The sequence below is a fragment of the Balaenoptera physalus genome, assembly GCF_965194825.1.
Source record: "Balaenoptera physalus genome assembly, chromosome: 3".
Taxonomy (NCBI): Eukaryota; Metazoa; Chordata; class Mammalia; order Artiodactyla; family Balaenopteridae; genus Balaenoptera; species Balaenoptera physalus.
The window spans coordinates 94,742,397-94,765,216 of NC_138890.1; the positions used below are offsets into that span (position 1 = coordinate 94,742,397).

The 22,820-nt window shown below is 36.2% G+C and overlaps 1 protein-coding gene across 1 annotated transcript in view; it reads left to right on the forward strand.

Moving 5' to 3' along the window:
• The window catches only part of SLCO6A1 (solute carrier organic anion transporter family member 6A1), a 108,699-nt gene that overhangs the window by 9,151 nt on the left and 76,728 nt on the right, over positions 1 to 22,820 (forward strand). Inside the window, exons 2-3 of the mRNA XM_082455534.1 lie at positions 3,818 to 4,078; positions 8,372 to 8,557. Coding sequence (XP_082311660.1) covers positions 3,818 to 4,078; positions 8,372 to 8,557 — 447 coding nt within the window. The remainder of the gene's footprint in view (positions 1 to 3,817; positions 4,079 to 8,371; positions 8,558 to 22,820) is intronic.

Genomic DNA, 22,820 nt, shown 5'->3' on the forward strand with positions numbered 1-22,820 from the left:
TTCAGAATTACAACATAAGTTGAATTCATAAATTTATGAGATCACTTATGTGAGAGTTGGGGCATTGATTGGAGAAGAGTGGAACCCTGAGAATTGGGACAAAGGCATTTGGGTGGAATTCTGTGAATCCAACAATCGTAAACTCTGAAATCCTGAACCTCCTTTCCCAGTAGGAGCAACTATTCCTGCTGTGTCTCAAAAAGAAGCAATTCCTTGCTTGGAGACACTGAATTTACTTCACCTGAGTTAAGGGAATGCTGATTGCCCTCATGACCCACCCTACCATCCCTTATTGCTACTAGACTCATAGCTAGAATCAGATTCCAGCCTTCCCAGAATGACTAACGTAAAATCTGTCCTGGGAGATAATATCTTATACACCCAAAATATGCCTGCCACTTCAGTGATGTCTCTAGGGACCAACTGGTATGGAGTATGCAGGGCTACCTCTTCTCAAATGAAGGAAAAGTTTTTCATTTCTACCACCCACTACTAAGAAAAAACATAATCTTTGGTGAACTTGTGGTTTTTGGAAGACGAAAGTCTGCTGTAGTATAATGCTATATGAAGCATTATAGCCCTGAAAAACAGAGGAAAAAGGAAGTCCTTCCAGTGGGCAAAACATTGGAGAGTACATCTGATTGTCTGTATTGCCTAGATACCAGGCTGCCTTTGACTAACGGTTTGACCATTTGGTGACTAGGAAAGGGTTGGGTAAGTGGTATGTGTCTCTGAATGGGCAAAGTTATCCTATGTGAATGTTCACCAAAAGAAATCCATTGCAGAGGAAGCTCTCAATAATGAAGTAGATAGACAACTATCCTGTGAATATTAATCAGCCTCTTTCCTCTGCCATTGTATGTCTTGTTCAATGGGCTCATATTTATAGTGACAATCACATCAAAGATAAGAGTTTATATGAGAGCTGAATGCAAGGCTTTATCTTCACCAGAGCTGATCTGGCTATTGCATTTTGGAGTGCCTGAATTGCCACCAGGAAAATTCAACACAATCCAGGAAATAACTCCATTCCCTAGTGAAACCAACCAGCTATCTGGAGACAGGTTGATTATGTTATCTGCTTCTATTATAGAGTGGGCAATAATTTCTCATCACTGAAATAGATATTTATTTTAGATCTGGGTTCTTCTTTTATCACCACAGTTCTGCCAGAACAACTATAATTGGACTTAATGAATGCCTCATACACCATCATAATCATCTTATGTAGTATCACATTGCTTTTAACGAAGGAACTCGTTTTACAGCAAAAGAAGTACATCAAGAAGTTCATGTTCATGGAATTCACTGGTCTTACTACAGAGTTCAATAACCAGAAACTCTTGGCGTTATAGATAATTTTAATGTCCTATTGAAGACTCAGATGAGGCTTCAGCTAGGAGACAACAGTCAAAAGTTTGGGTACTGTCCTGTAGAGTGAGGCATATGCTTTATGATAGTAACCTATATATGTTATCTGAGATCAAGAGGAAGAAGAGAGGGTGAATTTTGGAAGGAGGAAGTTATAAATATCAACTGTGGTCTCATAACCATTTAGAGACATAAAAACTGTAGCAACTATGCATTTTTCTCTTGTTTTAAGTGTACGCACACACAAACATATATACATTTGTGTGTGTATGTATTTCAATTTTTAATTTTTTTCTCTTCCTCTTTCCCTTACTATTTTATAGAAGAGTATTGTGGAAGATAACTTTACAAATTTGTCTCTACAGAATATTCCTGAATTAGAAGAGGAATTAATACCCCAACCCCAGAGACGGACACAGTTACTGACAGGACATTCCTTGCCTTGGCCAATATCCTCCTTGGCCACATTTAAAATGAGAATTGACAAAGTGAGAGAGTGGCATGGACATATATACACTACCAAACATAAAATAGATAGCTCGTGGGAAGCAGCTGCATAGCACAGGGAGATCAGCTCAGTGCTTTGTGACCACCTAGAGAGGTGGGATAGGGAGGGTGGGAGGGAGGGAGACGCAAGAGGGAAGAGATATGGGAACATACGTATATGTATAACTGATTCACTTTGTTATAAAGCAGAAACTAACACACCATTGTAAAGCAATTATGCTCCAATAAAGATGTTAAAAAAAAAATGAGAGTTGAAGAAAATGCTTTTAGGTGCAGCAAAGTTTCTATATCTTGTTTCTTGCTGGTTTTGGTCTGTTAAACTGCTGTGGTTCTGGGTCTGATTATGGTTTCTTCTGCAATACAGTTCCCTCACAGATTTAGTTAGGCCTACATCTTTGCTTAATTATTTATTTACTTATACCATTTATACCTTACAATTTAATTTTTATGTTAAAGAAAACCCATTCAGGTTTGTGATTCAACTAGAAGAAGGGTTAAAATTACATTGAAATGGATATGGTGACTGATTGGACTGTGTGTCTCCCTTTTTGGGGAAAAAGTGAGAACATCTTTGTTTGTAAGAATGATAATTGCAACATGTTTGGCAGAAGCATGATTATGTTGCTATTAATTTGGTATGGAAGTTTAAATATGGGAAGAAGGGTGAAAATGTGTCCTAAGTAGTCCAGAGGGTGAACTCTTCAAGTTATTTGTTGGCCATGCACTCCATTGTTGCCCTTCTGGACTCACTCCTATTTCCAAGGGGACTGGCAGCCTGTAAACTACATTTACCAGACTTCCTTGCCAGCTGGCTTCCACTTAGGTGTTGCCAGTAAGAGGCTGTGGCAGTACATTTGAAAAAGGGGCAGGGGGAAGCCTCTCTCTTTTTTCTCTTTCTATTCTGGTGATGATTTTGGCAGCAGCAGCAATACTGGGTAAGTGAAGGCTCCTGGATTTATAGACAGGAATAAATAAAGCTCCATCAGCAACAACAGTGGATGATGCAGCAGTACAGTGTTCATGGGCACTGGCTCAAGCAACTGTAAGAGCAGCAGAAACAGCAGGTGACTATGAGATAGCTAAATTTCATAGCATTAATAGGTGTGTGGGTCCTGGCTTCCTACAAAGAGGTAGTGATTGCAGTTCCAACAGCAGTAGCAGCAGCAGTAGCTGTCACTACTCCAGCAACTTTAGTGGCATTTATATCATGAGTTTTGATTAGTAGCTATTTTTTCTTTTCACTCCAACAAATGTATTACTTTTGTAACCAACACTGATACCAATTTCTTTCTGTTTCAAATATTCAGTATGTTTATTTTTCCCAGTTGGATGCTGAGTTATAGAAATACACATATATGATACCATTTACTTACTATTCAAGAACATGACAAATTATATTCTATATTGTTAAAGGATGTATATATACGTTGTCAAAAATAGTGTTAAAACGGCTCAGAAATGGTAAACTCCAAATATTGGATATGGGTTATAGAGTGAGAGAGAAGAATGTGTTTAGGGAGTGCATGTTGGGTTTCAACTATTTTGATAATGTTTTATTTCCTATTCTGGATGGGAGATAAACAAATATTCATTAGATTGTTATTTATTCATTTTTTAATAATTGAAACATCATAATTAAAATAAAGATCAGTACTGAGATGATTAAAAAGAGCATATTCTTCAGTATATTACTCATATAGTTTAAAAATAGTTACAAAAATTCAATTAGCAAATATTTCATAGAGGTTAAGACCTATTAGTGTTTTAGAAAAAGAATTATTATGTATTTATAGATCTTAAACATTCAGAGTAATGTAAAATAAACTTAAGTCATTGCAAATTGTTTTGTTTTTCAATGATTATAATGATGATCAATTTTGTCTTTATAAAGATAATTTAATGCATATTATTGCTTTCTTTTTTTCTTTTTACATTTTAGGTATTGTGTTTGGTCTTGTAGATCTGAGCACTGACAATTTTCAGAAAGAGAATCATCTGAAAACCACTGAGAATTTAGTGTTGTCATTGACCTATGATATTTCATCTTGCCTGGTAGTAGTGTTTATAGCATATTATGGAGGGAAAGGAAACATACTAGGATGGATTACAGTTTCCTCCTTTTTAGTAGGATCTGGATCACTTTTATTTGCTTTTCCATACTTTAGTGGTGGAAATTATAAAATGACGGTAGAAACTGAAGGTAAGGTTTTAAAAGATACTATCATACATCAAATCATTATTCATTTAAACCATTGGCTCTAGGAACTTAAAATAGACTGTGATATTTATCTGTCTGTACATTCATTCATCTATATCTATTTATATGATCAAGTTTATTAAGCTAACTAATGGTAGCTCCCTGGTAACATGTATGTCATTCTCCCATCTTCTCATGATCATATACCCTTTCATCTAAGAGATGGGCCTAGTAAGATGAAAGAATATTTTGGATGATATTTGGGATAATATTTGGGATAATTATTTTGTGAAATTGGTTTTCTTTTATCAATTTTCATATATATTATAAATCTTTTGATTTATGTCTTCCACAGTATACTTAAATTGATCCCTTTATTTTGACCTCAACACACATATACACAAGTACAAAGACAAAGATAACCAAACTTACACAGACACACACAAAAAGTCAGAACTTTTCTAGCTACTTCTGCCATTTCAAAATGGGTGCTGCCCTTTGACACAGGACTTCGAATCTGGAAAGATTAGAGGCTTCTTTGCTTTCTTCATTGTTTTTTTTTTATTTATTCCACAATTTTTTGCTACTCCCAGTAGATAAAAAGGCTATTTGAAGTTCATAGCACTATTTCTGACACTTTTGTGTCAGGGACTTTCTTGTTATGTATAGGCTTATAAAAGTGTTGGAATGCATTTACCAGTTTTGGAAACTTTAAACTGGGCTTTAGCAAGAAATGATGGAAAAGGCATGAGGATGTCTCTATATGTATGTATGTGTGTATATACATGTTTATGATGTTTAAAAGTATGTTTGTGATGTGTGTTTATGCTGTGTGTTTACAATATAAATAAAAATAGTTCATATTAAATATAATTTATATAATATATTAAGATATTTAGCAATATATACTATGTAATTCATATTATAAATAATATACTGATATGTATATGATATATATCATATAATTTATGAAATATATAATATTCACATATTTATAATCTTTATTATATTTGTAGACTATATGTAGAATAAATACATTTATTAATTTGTAGAATATATTTGTAATATATTTATTATATTTGTATAATGGACAGCTAATTGAATTAGAAGATGACTTATGGGAAGAAGGGAATGGATAACACTTTACTCCTATTCTTCCCTTAACCCTGTTCTGGTCAGAAAGGGTGAAAAGTTAGGAAGCACTGCTTGAGACATTAAAAATGCTGCTTGATGAGTACTCAGGAGTAATGAGAGTAGAAATAGTACAGTCTTTCTTCCTTTGTGTTGTCTTTATAGTGTCTAGATTCTGCATATTTTATTTTCTGCTTGTGATTAGGAACACGTAATTTATCTAACAACAACCATTCAGTGTATTTACTGGGTAACCCTATGCTTGTTGTTAGAGAAGCAGAAATAAAGTAAATAAATGGTCTTTGCAGGTAGAAGTGCTTATTTCATACACCCATCTATGCAGATATTTCACTCATTTTGTTGAAAAGTTTAGTTCTTACATAACTAATTTTCTACTCTATGTACGCACTTCAGTTTATGTATGTATATATTTTTAATTTCTGTATTTTCTTCTTTCATCCTTTTTGGGGGGGGGATCCTTCTCTTATTCTTTTCTGAATATCTCTCCTATTCTATTCTCTATTTTCCCTAGTTACCTGCCATACTCATCTTCCTGTATGACTGGCCTGAACCTTGGAGCAGTCCATTTATCACCACCTTACACTCCCTTTCTCTGCCCCCTCTACCCCATCTCAGTTTTCTGTACTAATGACAAATTGGTCTTAAGTCCCTATGCATCAACTAACATGTAGAAATCATAGTAAACCAAATCCTTGAGAAGTTAAAACCAATTTTCTCCTCTAGTTCATGCAAACAGTTGTATCACACTCTGATCTTTAGTTCCTAGATCTCTTCATATAATTGAACACCCAACATATCCATGGTTGCAGTGCACTGTCACGTTACTAAGAACTTCCTAAATATCTGTTATCTCACTGTCTGATTATATCCACTAATTCTTCTAACTCACTCATATAACATCAGTTATATGTTCAGTTATATAAAGAAACATCAGTTCTTTCCTTTCATTGGAACCTTTAGTGTATTGACGTCTACTTTCTCCCTTTATCAGATTCTCCTTGTTGTTACTTTCTTTCATTTGTAGCTTCTTTTATGTTCCTTAATATGACATGTTAGAATATTTCAGATATACTCTAATCATTATACTAAGCTCTCTGTCCCATTGTCCTTTCTTGTTCCTGGTCTGGAAAACTTTTGATCCAACCGTATACCTTTCTTTTGTATCTATACCTGGGCTGCTGATGAGTGTTTTAGAGAAAAATCACACAAGAGGGCAGCTTAGTCCCACAGTGAATTTGTTACTTTCAACCTCAGTTATACTTTCAAATGGATCCATTCCCCTGATCTTTTTTTCAGTTCCCTTCTATAATTCACAACAAAGATTTTTGATTTTCCTCGTGTCTTAGTTAGTTTGGGCTGCTATAACAAAAATATCATAGACTGGGTGGTTTAAAAAACAGAAATTTATTTCTCACCGCTCTGAAGGCTGAGAGTCCCAAGATCCAAGTGCCCTTCTTCACTTTAAAAAATCCCTTGTTTGGACTATAATTTCAAGAAGGGCACTAAAAGCTTAGTTTTATCCTACTGGTAGAAGACATTTGTTTTCAGATGTTGGGCAGCAGGAATCTCAGGACCATGATCCTTAGGAGAAGGGAAACAAGTTGAATGTTTTTTTTCTAGAAGGAGACAAGAGTAGTAGATTAGGGATGTACTTGATTATCAGGAGGGTGAAGGACCTACCTGAGTTTAATAATCATTCATTCAAAGTGAGATTTGCATCTTTGTGTGTTTCCCTCCAGCCTCATTCAACTTTGAAAGCGTAGGTGTAGAGTAGGGAGAAGAGTTTAATTTGACCAGGGCTGAAGTTTTACTAAGGGATTGCATGATATGAAAGAGAACAAAGGATTTAAAAGTGTTAAGATGATAATGAGAGAAGTAAGGAGATGAAGGGGACATTGAGATAGTGAAAAGGAGCAGGATCAATGGATTGATTATAGGTCCTGGTGAGTTTTAAGGATTGTAGCAACTGGGTTACTGGAAGGAGTGATCTGGAAAAATAGAGAGAGTTTGAGTGTAGGATGCTTACAATTAGGGAAGGTTTGTAGTTTTTGTTTCCGAAAGTTTAAAATGAGTAGCTAGGGTAAGTGGAATACAAGTACATGAACGGAGAGGAGTTCAAGGAACTAAGAAGCTAGGGTGTTGGAAATATCAGATTGATACTGATATCACCACAAGTTAATATGTCTATGTAAAATTGAATCATCAGTATTTTGGATCACAATTCTAGAGACCTCCTCCCATTTGACGTGGGATCAAGTTTCATTCTCTGTGGATACTGAACCACCTGAAAATTTCCATTTGTGTACTATTTTGCAATCTATACTATTACCAGTTTTCCACTAATATTTTAAGAGCATTTGTTAAATTCCAATCAAAATAGACAGTCAGAATGATCTAATTAGCATTACGTGGATCTACCAATCTAATGACAAATGTAATTCCAACAAACATTTATTTACTATTGATTTACAACCATGTGAATTTGAAAAAGCATAAGGAATACACTGTCACCTAAAGGGAATTTAAAATCTAGTACATTACCATATAATGAGTAACTCTAACAGAGAGAAATTTTTATTGTATAATGCCTTGTCTTTATGCACCTGTATTCTAGAAGTTAGTGGGTCTAAAATGGGAAACTATTTAGTGACACAAAGTTAATGTGAAGATTGCTGAAGAAGTGGATCTAGAACTAAACTCAGAAGGTAATCTTTAGTAATTCAGATAATTTAGGACATTAGAAATACTTTTACCCTGGGGTCAAAACTCAGGGGTACCAGATGCTAAATTTAAGAGGAATATGTGTGTATGTGTGTGTATATACATATATACATATATGTATATATATACTTATGCACACATAAGTAATATATACGTATAATCATGCATACACATTTATATTTGGATATAATATGCGCATATTTTCCAGTATTCCCACAAATTTTCTTTTATCGTTGCTTTTTTTCTGAGAACATGATTGATTATAGAACTACTACATTCAATATAAATGAGTGTTAACTAAAATAAAAGCATAATGGTGGAAATAGCTTATAAAAGGTAAAACATTTCATAGAAGATACTGCATATTTGTTGTATGTTTAACTTTTGACTCGTTTAACAAAAATATAATTATCTTTTCAAAAGATATTTGCCAAGAAATGAAGATGGTCAAGGCTTGCAAGAAAGCTTCATTATCATTCCGATCAAAATATATGACTTTCTTCATCCTTGGGCAGAGTGTGCAGGGAATAGCAGCTATACCTCTTTATGTCCTTGGAATAACCTTTATTTATAACAGCGTTGCCACACACTCAGCTGGTATTTATCTAGGCAAGTTATTTCCCCTTCTAATATGATTTTTATATATTTTCATCCTATCAACCTATTTAGGCTGCGGTTCATTTCGCTAGGAAAAAAAATCTCAAATTACCAGATTAAATTGCTCGAGTAGTTGTATGTTTTAACTTTAAGGATTTGGGGGGTATCACTTCTCGGCCTTTTGGCTAAGATCAAGGATATAGTGGGATGTTGCTGCCATAATGTCCATAAGGGAATAGAAACATTGTTTATGCTTCCTTAGAGCAAGATTCAGTGTGGTGCTGAAATAATCATTACTGTACTAAGCTCTTTACGTACATTAACACAATCGTTTGGGGGAGCTTTGATATTTTGAAGTTAATGAAAACATAATCTCATTCATCCTATCAAGGAGAGGAGTGATGTGCTATTTAATTAACTACAGTGTAGTATCCTCTCTTTATAATATTTCATGCTAGTGTATCACACAATAAGTAGCCCTGGAGTACAGTAATCTGTACCTCTTTATATTGTAATAGCTTCTGGTCCTGGTAGATCATCTTCTTATACAGGGTTATCTAACTATCATTTTTGGAAAAATATTTAAAGTTGTTTTTACATACTTATTGTGAAGGTGACTTAACAGAAAATAACATTTTTCACTAAAATAATAATTTTTCCACCAGAGGTAAGGAAAGTCATGTCAATAAACTAAAATAGATAATATTTATATTTATGTTTGTTTTTAGAAAATAATTGCAGCCATTCATTACCGTTGGCTGATGGTGGCAACAAATCTGTTTGTTTTACATATGGTTCTACTGAATAGCAGTTAAAACACATGTATACACTACAGCGAGTAGCTTACTTTATTGCTACCTCCTGCCACCCTGGCAGCTAAAGTGAAGGATTCAAAGGTGATGTTTATGTTAGAGTATCATCTTGCTTTAGTACCACAAATTAAACTGAAATAAGATCCGTTGAATTTGTATTAAATATATGTATATTTATTTATATTACATTAATATATAGATTAAATAAGGTACAGTGAATTACAAAATTATCTGAGTTTTTCTAATATGTGCATTGAATAATATGTATGATGATAAATTTTATGTGTCAGCTTGGCTAGGTTATGGCAACCAGTTGTTTGGTCAAACACCAGTCTAGATGTTTCTGTGATAATTTTTAGATGTGACTAATATTTACAAGCAGTAGACTTTGAATCAAGCAGATTACCCTTCATAATATGGGTGAGCCTCATCCAATCAATTAAAGCCTTTCAGAACACACTGAGGTTTCCCAAAGAAGAAGCAATGCTGTCTCCAGACTACAGTGTAGAAACTCTGCCTGAGTTTTCCCATGCTGCTGGCCTGCCCTGTAGATTTAAGACTTAATTATGGACTCAAGACTATAACATTAACTCTTACCTGGATTTCCAGCCTGCCAGCCTGCCCTACAAATTTGGATTTGCCAGCCCTACAATTTCATGAACCACTTCCTTAAAATCTCTGCCTCCCTCTCTAACTCTCTGTCTCTGTCTCTGTCTCTCTGTTTCTCTCTCAATATCCTATTGGTTGTGTTTCTTTGGAGACTAATAGAATATTCCATGAAGCTTTCAGAAATAATCCATTGCAGTGAGATAATTTTTATCTTTTTACAACAAAGTTGGGTTATTTAGTTGTTTGATGTTCAGTATCCATTTTATAGGCCTTGTGGAAGCTGCAGGAATACTTGGATATGCTTTGGGGTATGCAATAGGAGCACCCTTAATTAAGGCCTCTGTGAACAGTACTTTTGAGAAAAGGTAGGCTGTTTTTTTTTTCTCTTTTTTTTCTGTTTTACATTGTATAAAATATTTATTGGGTAGATACTGTAGCTTATAAATATATATTTAATTTGTAATAACTATTTTTAAAATATGTAAATGTGACTGATATGCACATATGCATACATATAAATATATCTAAAATACACATTTTATCTTTGCTGTTTGAAATATAATTCAAAAAACAACTTATAATGACAACCATACTACTATTTCCACATATAGTTTTTTTTTTAATTGTGGTATAAAACACATAATGTAAAATTTACCATCCTAACCATTTTTAAGTGTATAATACAGTAATGTTAACTATATGCATATTGTTGTGTAACGTATCTCTAGAAATTTTTCGTCTTGCAAAACGGAAACTCTATATCCATTATACAACAACTTGCCATTTCCCCCTTTCCCCCAGCCCTGGCAGTGATTCTTCTACTTTCTGTTTCTAAGAGTTTGACTACTTTAGACACCTCATATAAGTGGAATCATGAAGTAATTGTCTTTTTATGACTGGCTTATTTCACTTAGCATAATGTCTTCAAGGCTCCTCCATGTTGTAACATATAACAGTATTTCCTTCTGTTTTAAGGCTAAATAATATTTCATTGTATGTATAAACCACATTTTCTTTATCTATCCGTCAGTTGACCTTTAGGTTACTTCAACCTCTTCTTGGCTATTGTGAATAATGCTACAATTAACATAGGTGTACAAATATCTCTTTGAGACTCTATTTTCAATGTTTTTGGAATATATACGCAGAATTGTTAGATTGTATGGTATTTCTGTTTTTAATTTTTTTGAGGAACTTTCATATTGGTTTTTTTTAAACAGCCATCCTAATAGGTATGTATGAGGTGATATCTCATTGTGGTTTTGATTTTCATTTCCCTGATGATTAGTGATGTTGAGCATCCTATCACATACTTGTGGGCCATTCATACATCTTCTTTGAAGAAATATCTATTCAAGTCCATTGCATATTTTTAAAATCAGATTTTTGTTTTTGCTGAGTTGAGGCAGTTCTTTCTATATTCTGGATATTAGCCCTACTCCAGATACATGGTTTGCCAATATTTTCTCCCATTCTATAGTTTTTCTGTTCACTCTGTTGATTGTTTCCTTTGCTGTACAGTTTTTAAGTTTGATGTAGTCCCATTTCTCTAATTTTTTTTGTTGCCTATGCTTTTGGTGTCATATCAAAAAATAATTGCCAAATCCAATGTCATGAAGCTTTCTTTGTATGTTGTCTTCTGGGAGCTTTATTGTTGCAGGTTTTATGTTTAGATCTTTAATCCATTTTGAGTTATTTTTGTATATATTATAAGGAAAGGGTCCAACTTCATTCTTTTGCACATGAATATCCAGTTTTTCCAGCACCATTTATTGAAAAGATTATCCTTTCCCTGTTGTGTATTCGTTTCATCCTTGTAAAAGATTATTTGTCCATATTTATGAGAATATATTTCTGGGATCTCTATTCTCTTCCATTGTTCCATATATCTGTTTTTATATCAGTACCATACTGTTCTGATTACTATAGCTTTGTAATATATTTTGAAATCAGGAGGTGTGAAGCCTCTGTCTTTATTTTTCTTTCTTGGGATTGTTTTGACTATTTGGGATCTTTTGAGATTCCATATGAAATTTTAGGATTATTTTTCTATTTCTGCAAAACATTCGGTTGAGGTTTTGATAGGGATTGCATTGAATCTGTAGACCACTTTGGGTATTAAGGGCATTTTAACAATATTGAGTCTTCAAATCCATGAGCATGTATGTCTTTCCATTTATTTGTATCTTCTTTAACTCCTTCAGCAATGTTTTGGAGTTTTCAGTGTACAAGTCTTTGCCTTGCATGCTGCTCATTGTTAGTGTATAGAAACACACTTGAGGGCTTCCCTGGTGGTGCAGTGGTTGAGAATCTGCCTGCCAATGCAGGGGACACGGGTTCGAGCCCTGGTCTGGGAAGATCCCACATGCCACGGAGCAACTGGGCCCGTGAGCCACAATTACTGAGCCTGCACGTCTGGAGCCTGTGCTCCGCAACAAGAGAGGCCGCGACAGTGAGAGGCCCGCGCACCGCGATGAAGAGTGGTCCCCACTTGCCGCAACTAGAGAAAGCCCTCGCACAGAAACGAAGACTCAACACAGTCATAAATAAATAAATAAAAGAACGTGAATTTCTTTAAAAAAAAAAAAAAAAGAAGAAACACACTTGATTTTTGTGTTGACGCTGTATCCTACAGCTTTGCTGAATTCATTTATTAGTTCTAACAGTTTTTTTCTTTGGAGTCTTTAGCATTTTCTAAATAGAAGATCATGTCATCTGCAAACAGAGATAATTTTACCTCTTCCTTTCCAATATGAATGCCTTTTATTTCTTTCTCTTGCCTGATTGTTCTGGCTAGAATATCCAGTACTATGTTGAATAGAAGTGGTAAAAATAGGTAGGTGTCTTTGCCTTGTTCCAGATATTAGAGGGAGAGCTTTCAGTTTTTCACCATTGAGTTCAGTGTTAGCAGTGGGCTTTTCATATATGGCTGTTACTATGTTGGGGTAATTTCCTTCTATTATCAGTTTCTTGAGTGTTTTTACAATGAAAGCGTGCTAAATTTTGTTGAATGCTTTTTCTGCATTGAGATGATCATGTGCTTTTGTCCTTCATTCTGTTAATGGGGTAAATCACATTAACTGATTTTCATATGTTGAACCATTCTTGTATTCCAGAATAAATCTCACTTGGTTATGATGTATGATTCTCTTAATATGTCGTTGAATTTGGTTTGCTAGTATTTTGTTGATGAATTTTCATCATTATTCATCAGGGATATTAGTGTGTAATTTTCTTGTAGTATCTTTGTCTGATTTTGTTTTCAGGGTAATGCTGACCTCATGGAATGAGTTTGGAAGTATTCTTTCCTCTTAATTTTTTTGGAAAAGTTTGAGAAGGATTGGTATTAATTCTTCTTTAAGTGTTTGGTGGTACTCTCCAGTGAAGCCATTTGGTCCTGGGATTTTCTTTTTTGGGAGGTTTTTGATTACTGATTTGCTCTCCTTATTGGTTCTGTGTCTGTTTAGATATTTTATATTTTTATGATTCAGTCTTCATAGGTTATATGTCTCTAGAAATTTTTCCATTTATTCTAGGTTATCCAACTTGTTGACATAAAATTGTTCATAGTAGATTCTTATGATCCTTTCTTATTTCTGTGACATCAGTTGTAATATCTTCTCTTTCATTTCTGATTTCTGTTATTTGAATCTTTTTCTTGGTCTAGCTAAAGGTTTGTCAATTTTGTTGATTTTTTAAAAAAAATCAACTCTTAATTTAATTGATTTTCCCTATTGTTTTTCCATTCTATATTTCATTTATTTCTTCTCTAGTCTTTACTATTTCCTTCTTTCTGCTATATAAATATGTATTTTAAAAAATTAATTAGAGCTGATTAACCAAGATGGCGGAGTAGAAGGACGTGCTCTCACTCCTTCTTGCGAGAGCACCAGAATCACAACTGGCTTCTGGACAATCATTGACAGGAAGACCCTGGACTTCACCAAGGAGAATACCGCACGTCCAAGGACAGAGGAGAAGCCACAGTGAGATGGTAGGAGGGGCGCAATCAGAGTAAAATCTAATCCCATAACTGCTGGGTGGGTGACTCACAGACTGGCGAACACTTATACCACAGAAGTCCACCCACTGGAGTGAAGGTTCTGAGCCCCACGTCAGGCTTCCCAACCTGGGGGTCCGGCAACGGGAAGAGGAATTCCTAGAGAATCAGACTTTGAAGCCTAGTGGGAATTGATTGCAGGACTTCGACAGGACTGGGGGAAACAGAGACCCCACTCTTGGAGGGCACACACAAAGTAGTGTGCGCATCGGGAACCAGGGGAAGGAGCAGTGACCCTGGGGGAGACTGAACCAGACCTACCTGCTGGTGTTGGGGGGTCTCCTGCAGAGGCGGGGGGTGGCTCTGTTTCACTGTGTGGACAAGGACACTGGCAGCGGAGGTTCTGGGAAGTGCTCCTTGGTGTGAGCCCTCCCAGAGTCTGCCATTAACCCCACCAAAGAGCCCAGGTAGGCTCCAGTGTTGGGTTGAGTCAGGCAAAACAACCAACAGGGAGGGAACCCAGCCCCACCCATCAACAGTCAAGTGGATTAAAGTTTTACTGAGCTCTGACCGCCACAGCAACAGTCAGCTCTACCCACCACCAGAGCCTCCCATCAAGCATCTTAGATAGCCTCAACCACCAGAGGGCAGACAGCAGAAGCAAGAAAAACTACAATCCTGCAGCCTGTGGACCAAAAACCACAGTTACAGAAAGATAGACAAGATGAAAATGCAGAGGGCGATGTACCAGATGAAGGAACAAGAAAAAAACCCCAGAAAAACAACTAAATGAAGTGGAGATAGGCAACCTTCCAGAAAAAGAATTCAGAATAATGATAGTGAAGATGATCCAGGACCTCGGAATAAGAATGGAGGCAAAGATTGAGAAGATGCAAGAAATGATTAACAAAGACCTAGAAGAATTAAAGAACAAACAAACAGAGATGACCAATACAATAACTGAAAAGAAAACTACACTAGAAGGAATCAATAGCAGAATAACTGAGGCAGAAGAACGGATAAGTGACCTGGAAGACAGAATGGTGGAATTCACTGCTGCGGAACAGACTAAAGAAAAAAGAATGAAAAGAAATGAAGACAGCCTAAGAGACCTCTGGAACAACATTAAAGGCAACAACATTCTCATTATAGGGGTCCCAGAAGGTGAAGAGAGAGAGAAAGGACCAGAGAAAATATTTGAAGAGATTATAGTCGAAAACTTCCCTAACATGGGAAAGGAAATAGCCACCCAAGTCCAGGAATCACAGAGAGTCCCATACAGGATAAACCCAAGGAGAAACACACCGAGACACATAGTAATCAAAGTGGCAAAAATTAAAGACAAAGAAAAATTATTGAAAGCAGCAAGGGAAAAATGACAAATAACATACAAGGGAACTCCCATAAGGTTAACAGCTGATTTCTCAGCAGAAACTCTACAAGCCAGAAGGGAGTGGCATGATATACTTAAAGTGATGAAAGGGAAGAACCTACAACCAAGATTACTCTACCCGGCAAGGATCTCATTTAGATTTGATGGAGAAATCAAAAGCTTTACAGACAAGCAAAAGCTAAGAGAATTCAGCACCACCAAACCAGCTGTACAACAAATGCTAAAGGAACTTCTCTAAGTGGGAAACACAAGAGAAGAAAAGGACCTACAAAAACAAACCCAAAACAATTAAGAAAATGGTCATAGGATCATACATATCGATAATTACCTTAAACGTGAATGGATTAAATGCCCCAACCAAAAGACATAGACTGGCTGAATGGATACAAAAACAAGACCCATATATATGCTGTCTACAAGAGACCCACTTTAGACCTAGGGACACATACAGACTGAAAGTGAGGGGATGGAAAAAGATATTCCATGCAAATGAAAATCAAAAGAAAGCTGGAGTAGCTATACTCATATCAGATAAAATAGACTTTAAAATAAAGAATGTTACAAGAGACAAGGAAGGACACTACATAATGATCAAGGGATCAATCCAAGAAGAAGATATAACAATTATAAATATATATGCACCCAACATAGGAGCACCTCAATACACAAGGCAACTGCTAACAGCTATAAAAGAGGAAATTGACAGTAACACAGTCATAGTGGGGGACTTTAACACCTCACTTACACGAATGGACAGATCATCCAAAATGAAAATAAATAAGGAAACAGAAGCTTTAAATGACACAATAGACCAGATAGATTTAATTGATATATATAGGATATTCCATCCAAAAACAGCAGATTACACGTTCTTCTCAAGTGCGCACGGAACATTCTCCAGGATAGATCACATCTTGGGTCCCAAATCAAGCCTCAGTAAATTTAAGAAAATTGAAATCATATCAAGCATCTTTTCTGACCACAACGCTATGAGATTAGAAATGAATTACAGGGAAAAAAACGTAAAAAAGACAAACACATGGAGACTAAACAATACGTTACTAAATAACCAAGAGATCACTGAAGAAATCAAAGAGGAAATAAAAAAATACCTAGAGACAAATGACAATGAAAACACGACGACCCAAAACCTATGGGATGCAGCAAAAGCAGTTCTAAGAGGGAAGTTTATAGCTATACAAGCCTACCTAAAGAAACAAGAAAAATCTCAAGTAAACAATCTAACCTTACACCTAAAGAAACTAGAGAAAGAAGAACAAACAAAACCCAAAGTTAGCAGAAGGAAAGAAATCATAAAGATCAGAGCAGAAATAAATGAAATAGAAACAAAGAAAACAATAGCAAAGATCAATAAAACTAAAAGTTGGTTGTTTGAGAAGATAAACAAAATTGATAAGCCATTAGCCAGACTCATCAAGAAAAAGAGGGAGAGGACTCAAATCAATAAAATCAGAAATGAAAAAGGAGAAGTTACAACAGACACCACAGAAATACAAAGCATCCTAAGAGACTACTACAAGCAACTTTATGCCAATAAAATGGACAACCTGGAAGAAATGGACAAATTCTTAGAAAGGTATAACCTTCCAAGACTGAACCAGGAAGAAATAGAAAATATGAACAGACCAATCACAAGTAATGAAATTGAAACTGTGATAAAAAATCTTCCAACAAACAAAAGTCCAGGACCAGATGGCTTCACAGGTGAATTCTATCAAACATTTAGAGAAGAGCTAACACCTATCCTTCTCAAACTCTTCCAAAAAATTGCAGAGGAAGGAACACTCCCAAACTCATTCTATGAGGCCACCATCACCCTGATACCAAAACCAGAGAAAGACACTACAAAAAAAGAAAATTACAGACCAATATCACTGATGAATATAGATGCAAAAATCCTCAACAAAATACTAGCAAACAGAATCCAACAACACATTAAAAGGATCATACACCACGATCAAGTGGGATTTATCCCAGGGATGCAAGGATTCTTCAATATATGCAAATCAATCAATGTGATACACCATATTAACAAATTGAAGAATAAAAACCATATGATCATCTCAATAGATGCAGAAAAAGCTTTTGACAAAATTCAACACCCATTTATGATAAAAACTCTCCAGAAAGTGGGCATAGAGGGAACCTACCTCAACATAATAAAGGCCATATATGACAAACCCACAGCAAACATCATTCTCAATGGTGAAAAACTGAAAGCATTTCCTCTAAGATCAGGAACGAGACAAGGATGTCCACTCTCACCACTATTATTCAACATAGTTCTGGAAGTCCTAGACACGGCAATCAGAGAAGAAAAAGAAATAAAAGGAATACAAATTGGAAAAGAAGAAGTAAAACTGTCACTGTTTGCGGATGACATGATACTATACATAGAGAATCCTAAAACTGCCACCAGAAAACTGCTAGAGCTAATTAATGAATATGGTAAAGTTGCAGGATACAAAATTAATGCACAGAAATCTCTTGCATTCCTATACACTAATGATGAAAAATCTGAAAGAGAAATTATGGAAACACTCCCATTTACCATTGCAACAAAAAGAATAAAATACCTAGGAATAAACCTACCTAGGGAGACAAAAGACCTGTATGCAGAAAACTATAAGACACTGATGAAAGAAATTAAAGATGATACCAACAGATGGAGAGATATACCATGTTCTTGGATTGGAAGAATCAACATTGTGAAAATGAGTATACTACCCAAAGCAATCTACAGATTCAATGCAATCCCTATCAAATTACCAATGGCATTTTTTACGGAGCTAGAACAAATCATCTTAAAATTTGTATGGAGACACAAAAGACCCCGAATAGCCAAAGCAGTCTTGAGGCAAAAAAATGGAGCTGGAGGAATCAGACTCCCTGACTTCAGACTATACTACAAAGCTACAGTAATCAAGACAATATGGTACTGGCACAAAAACAGAAACATAGATCAATGGAACAAGATAGAAAGCCCAGAGATTAACCCACGCACCTATGGTCAACTAATCTATGACAAAGGAGGCAAAGATATACAATGGAGAAAAGACAGTCTCTTCAATAAGTGGTGCTGGGAAAACTGGACAGCTACATGTAAAAGAATGAAATTAGAATACTCCCTAACACCATACACAAAAATAAACTCAAAATGGATTAGAGACCTAAATATAAGACTGGACACTATAAAACTCTTAGAGGAAAACATAGAAAGAACACTCTTTGACATAAACCACAGCAAGATCTTTTTTGATCCACCTCCTAGAGTAATGGAAATAAAAACAAAAATAAACAAATGGGACCTAATGAAACTTCAAAGCTTTTGCACAGCAAAGGAAACCATAAACAAGACGAAAAGACAACCCTCAGAATGGGAGAAAATATTTGCAAACGAATCAACGGACAAAGGATTAATCTCCAAAATATATAAACAGCTCATGCAGCTCAATATTAAAGAAACAAACACCCCAATCCAAAAATGGGCAGAAGACCTAAATAGACATTTCTCCAAAGAAGACATACAGACGGCCACGAAGCACATGAAAAGCTGCTCAACATCACTAATTATTAGAGAAATGCAAATCAAAACTACAATGAGGTATAACCTCACTCCTGTTAGAATGGGCATCATCAGAAAATCTACAAACAACAAATGCTGGAGAGGTTGTGGAGAAAAGGGAACCCTCTTGCACTGTTGGTGGGAATGTAAATTGATACAGCCACTATGGAGAACAATATGGAGGTTCCTTAAAAAACTAAAAATAGAATTACCATATGACTCAGCAATCCCACTACTGGGCATATACCCAGAGAAACCGTAATTGAAAAAGACACATGCACCCGAATGTTCATTGCAGCACTATTTACAATAGCCAGGTCATGGAAGCAATCTAAATGCCCATCAACAGACGAATGGATAAAGAAGAAGTGGTACATATATACAATGGAATATTACTCAGCCATAAAAAGGAACGAAATTGAGTCATTTGTTGAGAAGTGGATGGATCTAGAGACTGTCATACAGAGTGAAGTAAGTCAGAAAGAGAAAAACAAATATTGTATATTAATGCATGTATGTGGAACCTAGAAAAATGGTACAGATGAGCCGGTTTGCAGGGCAGAAGTTGAGACACAGATGTAGAGAATGGACATATGGACACCAAGGGGGGAAAACTGCAGTGGGGTGGGGATGGTGGTGTGCTGAATTGGGCGATTGGGATTGACATGTATACACTGATGTGTATGAAATTGATGCCTAATAAGAACCTGCAGTATAAAAAAACAAACAAACAAAACAACTAATACTAAACTTTCATTGGGTTATTTGTATGGAAATATGTTAATATAAATGTTTCAGACATTACATGAAATTTCTAAAAATCTTATATTTATATTTGTATGGAAATATGTATGGAAATATGTTAATATAAATGTTTCAGACATTATATGAAAAAACAATTAATTAATTAATTTATTTATTTTTGACTGCGTTGGGTCTTCATTGCTGCACGCCTGCTTTCTCTAGTTGCGGCGAGCGGGGGCTACTCTTTGTTGCGGTGAGCAGGCTTCTCATTGCGGTGGCTTCTCTTGTTGTGGAGCAGAGGCTCTAGGCACGCGGGCTCAGTAGTTGTGGCTCGCGAGCTCTAGAGCACAGGCTCAGTAGTTGTGGCGCACGGGCTTAGCTGCACCGCGGCATGTGAGATCTTCCTGGACCAGGGCTCGAACCCATGTCCCCTGCATTGGCAGGTGGATTCTTAACCACTGCGCTACCAGGGAAGTCCCTAAATATGTATTTTTAAAGTTATATTTAATTATGTATTGGGAAGTGGTACTATAAGTGACTTATTGCCTTTTTTAGTTCTCTCATTAAGATAACGGAGTTAATGAAGGAGATAAAAATCTACCACTACAAGAAAACAGAAAGGTCCACCCTCCATTTCTGAAACTGGTTTTGTATAAATGTAGAACTAATTAAAACTGAGGTACAGAAGCCAACTAGCTCCTCTTATTTATTGCCAACTTGCCAACTATTTCCATAGTTATTTATTGCTACAGTTAGTATGTGGAAGCTCTCCTCCTAGCTCCCCTGCCAGCTCATCTGGGTTCTTACCTAGCCATAGTGAAGTTTTGGTAGCTGGAAGGGGCAGGGTGGGTGGGCAGATAAAGTATCAGCGAATATGTGTTGGATGTATTTTTTTTGATTCTCTAAATTCACTTCCACCTTTCTAAAACCTTCTCTAGTCTCTTTTCTTCCCCAGGAGGCTATATTGAGAGCCTCAACATAATCCCTTGAACTCTGGATTTCAGTTGGATTTGGCCAATGAGAGGCACTGGCAAATGAGAGGGCAGGAGCAAATTGAGGCTAGGGTATTATCCTTCCAGTTTCTGCAGGGGTTGTACCCAGATTGGCTGTATCCCTATTCTAAAGACGACACCTCCTTTGAGGCTTCCTTTTCCATTTATTAAGCACTGTTCCACTTGACATTAAGGCTTGTCATAACAGTTTGCTACTGTACTGCTGACCCCATAATTTTGTGCTGTACCCTGTTCATTTCTCTAAACTCTGCCGACATCACTGGAAATAGTCTTCTTGTCCCTCTCTCTTCAAATTATCTCAGATGAGTATACCATCTGTTTCCTATCAGTATCCTGACTGATACTAAAAATAGTATCAGAAGTAGCTTTAGGATTCCAGAACTAGGTTGCATATTTGTATGCACAGATAACCTCCTTGCTGGGAGTAAATTAAAGATAGTTACTAAAATGATCATAGGCTGTAGGATGGGATTAAGTCCAGGGACGGCAAGACTAGGAAATTAAATAGTTGTCGCATTTAATCACTGGAGGGACAGAAGTTATTTTAAGAGTTCTGGGTCATATGGCTTCTTTTAACAATACTAGAAAATATTCCCAGGGAAAAGGAAACATTTAATTGTGTGAATATTAAGTTCTCTCATTGAGATGAGAAAGGGGATAGCCACTATATTACAACTCCACTCAACAGTGGCCTTGAAATCAGGAGATCATTCTAGTGAGTAGAACTTCAGGCTGGTTGTCCACTTAGCATAGAAGGAGGGATGGCCTGAGGTATAAATTTATACTAATTTATGGTTGGGTAGCCAAGGACTTAGAACAAGATAAAAAAAAAAAATATGTAGCCAGGAGAATATGTGGATGAAACTCTTAGAACTGGCAAATGAAACGGGTATGTACTTTGGAAGAGGCTCTTTAATCAGCTGGACAAGATGACCCATCCTGTTAATGTTAGCCAGCCTCTCTCTTTTTTTCTAACCACCCTAATTCTTCCTCAATAAGCTCATGTGAAAAGTGGCCATGGTGACAGTAATGGTGGCTTTGCCTGAGTGCAGTAACATGGACTTCTTCACACTAAGGACAATCTCTCAACAAGAATATTTACTAGGGTATGAGTATTACTACTGCTGAGTATCCAATTCATCAGTAGTAGAGGTCAACCCTGAATTCCCGATACGACACGTTCATTGGGAGACAGGCTGTCATCAGGTTGATTACTTTGTTATTAGGTTGGCCCTCTTTTAACATAGAGATTTGTCTTTATAGGGAAAGATACTTATCCTAGGCAGGAATTTTTCTTCTGTACTATCTTAGTCCATTTGGGCAGCTGTAACAGAAATATTATACACTGGGCTTACAAAAACAGAAATTTACTTCTTGCAGTTCTATATGCTAGGAAGTCCAAGATCAAGGTGCTGGCAAATTCAGTGTCTGGTGAGATCTTGCTTCCTGGTGTCCTTGCTTCTCCCTGTGTCCTTACATGGATGAAGGGGCAAGAAGTCTATCTGGGGTCATTAATCACATTCATGCAGACTCTACCCTCATGACCTAATCACCTCCCAAAGGCCCCACTTCCTAATACCATTACATTGATACAAAATAATGTCACAGCTGAGAAAATCCCCCACAAAATTATGGCCTGAGCATTACTGAAGACAAAGAATGTTGAAACTGCAAAACAACTGTGAGTAAAAAGGGAAAAATCAACAAATCCCAGCAGAGGATCCTTCACATTTCCATCTCACCCTGCCCACTGCAAGGCTTTGTAGTTTGCAAAGGCCGACCAAGAAAAACCACAGGGAAGACAGAAGACAAAGTTCTATCAAAGCATGATTAGGTATGATCACTAAAAGGGTAATACACACTCAATCTGAGAGTTCAGAGAAGGGACTATAAGAAAAAGATTACCAAGTATATGTGATTTAAAGGGTCACATACCCAGATAAAGTGTTAGTTGTGCAACTTAAAGGGCCAGGCTTGTCCTAAAGAATTGGGCACATGATTTAAAGGGGCAGGAATGATTTCAAAAAAGAGATGAGATTTAGAGTGATAGTCTTCTAAATGCATAGCTTCTGTTGGAGAAACAAGTTAAAAAGGAACAAAGAATTACTCTTCGCCACC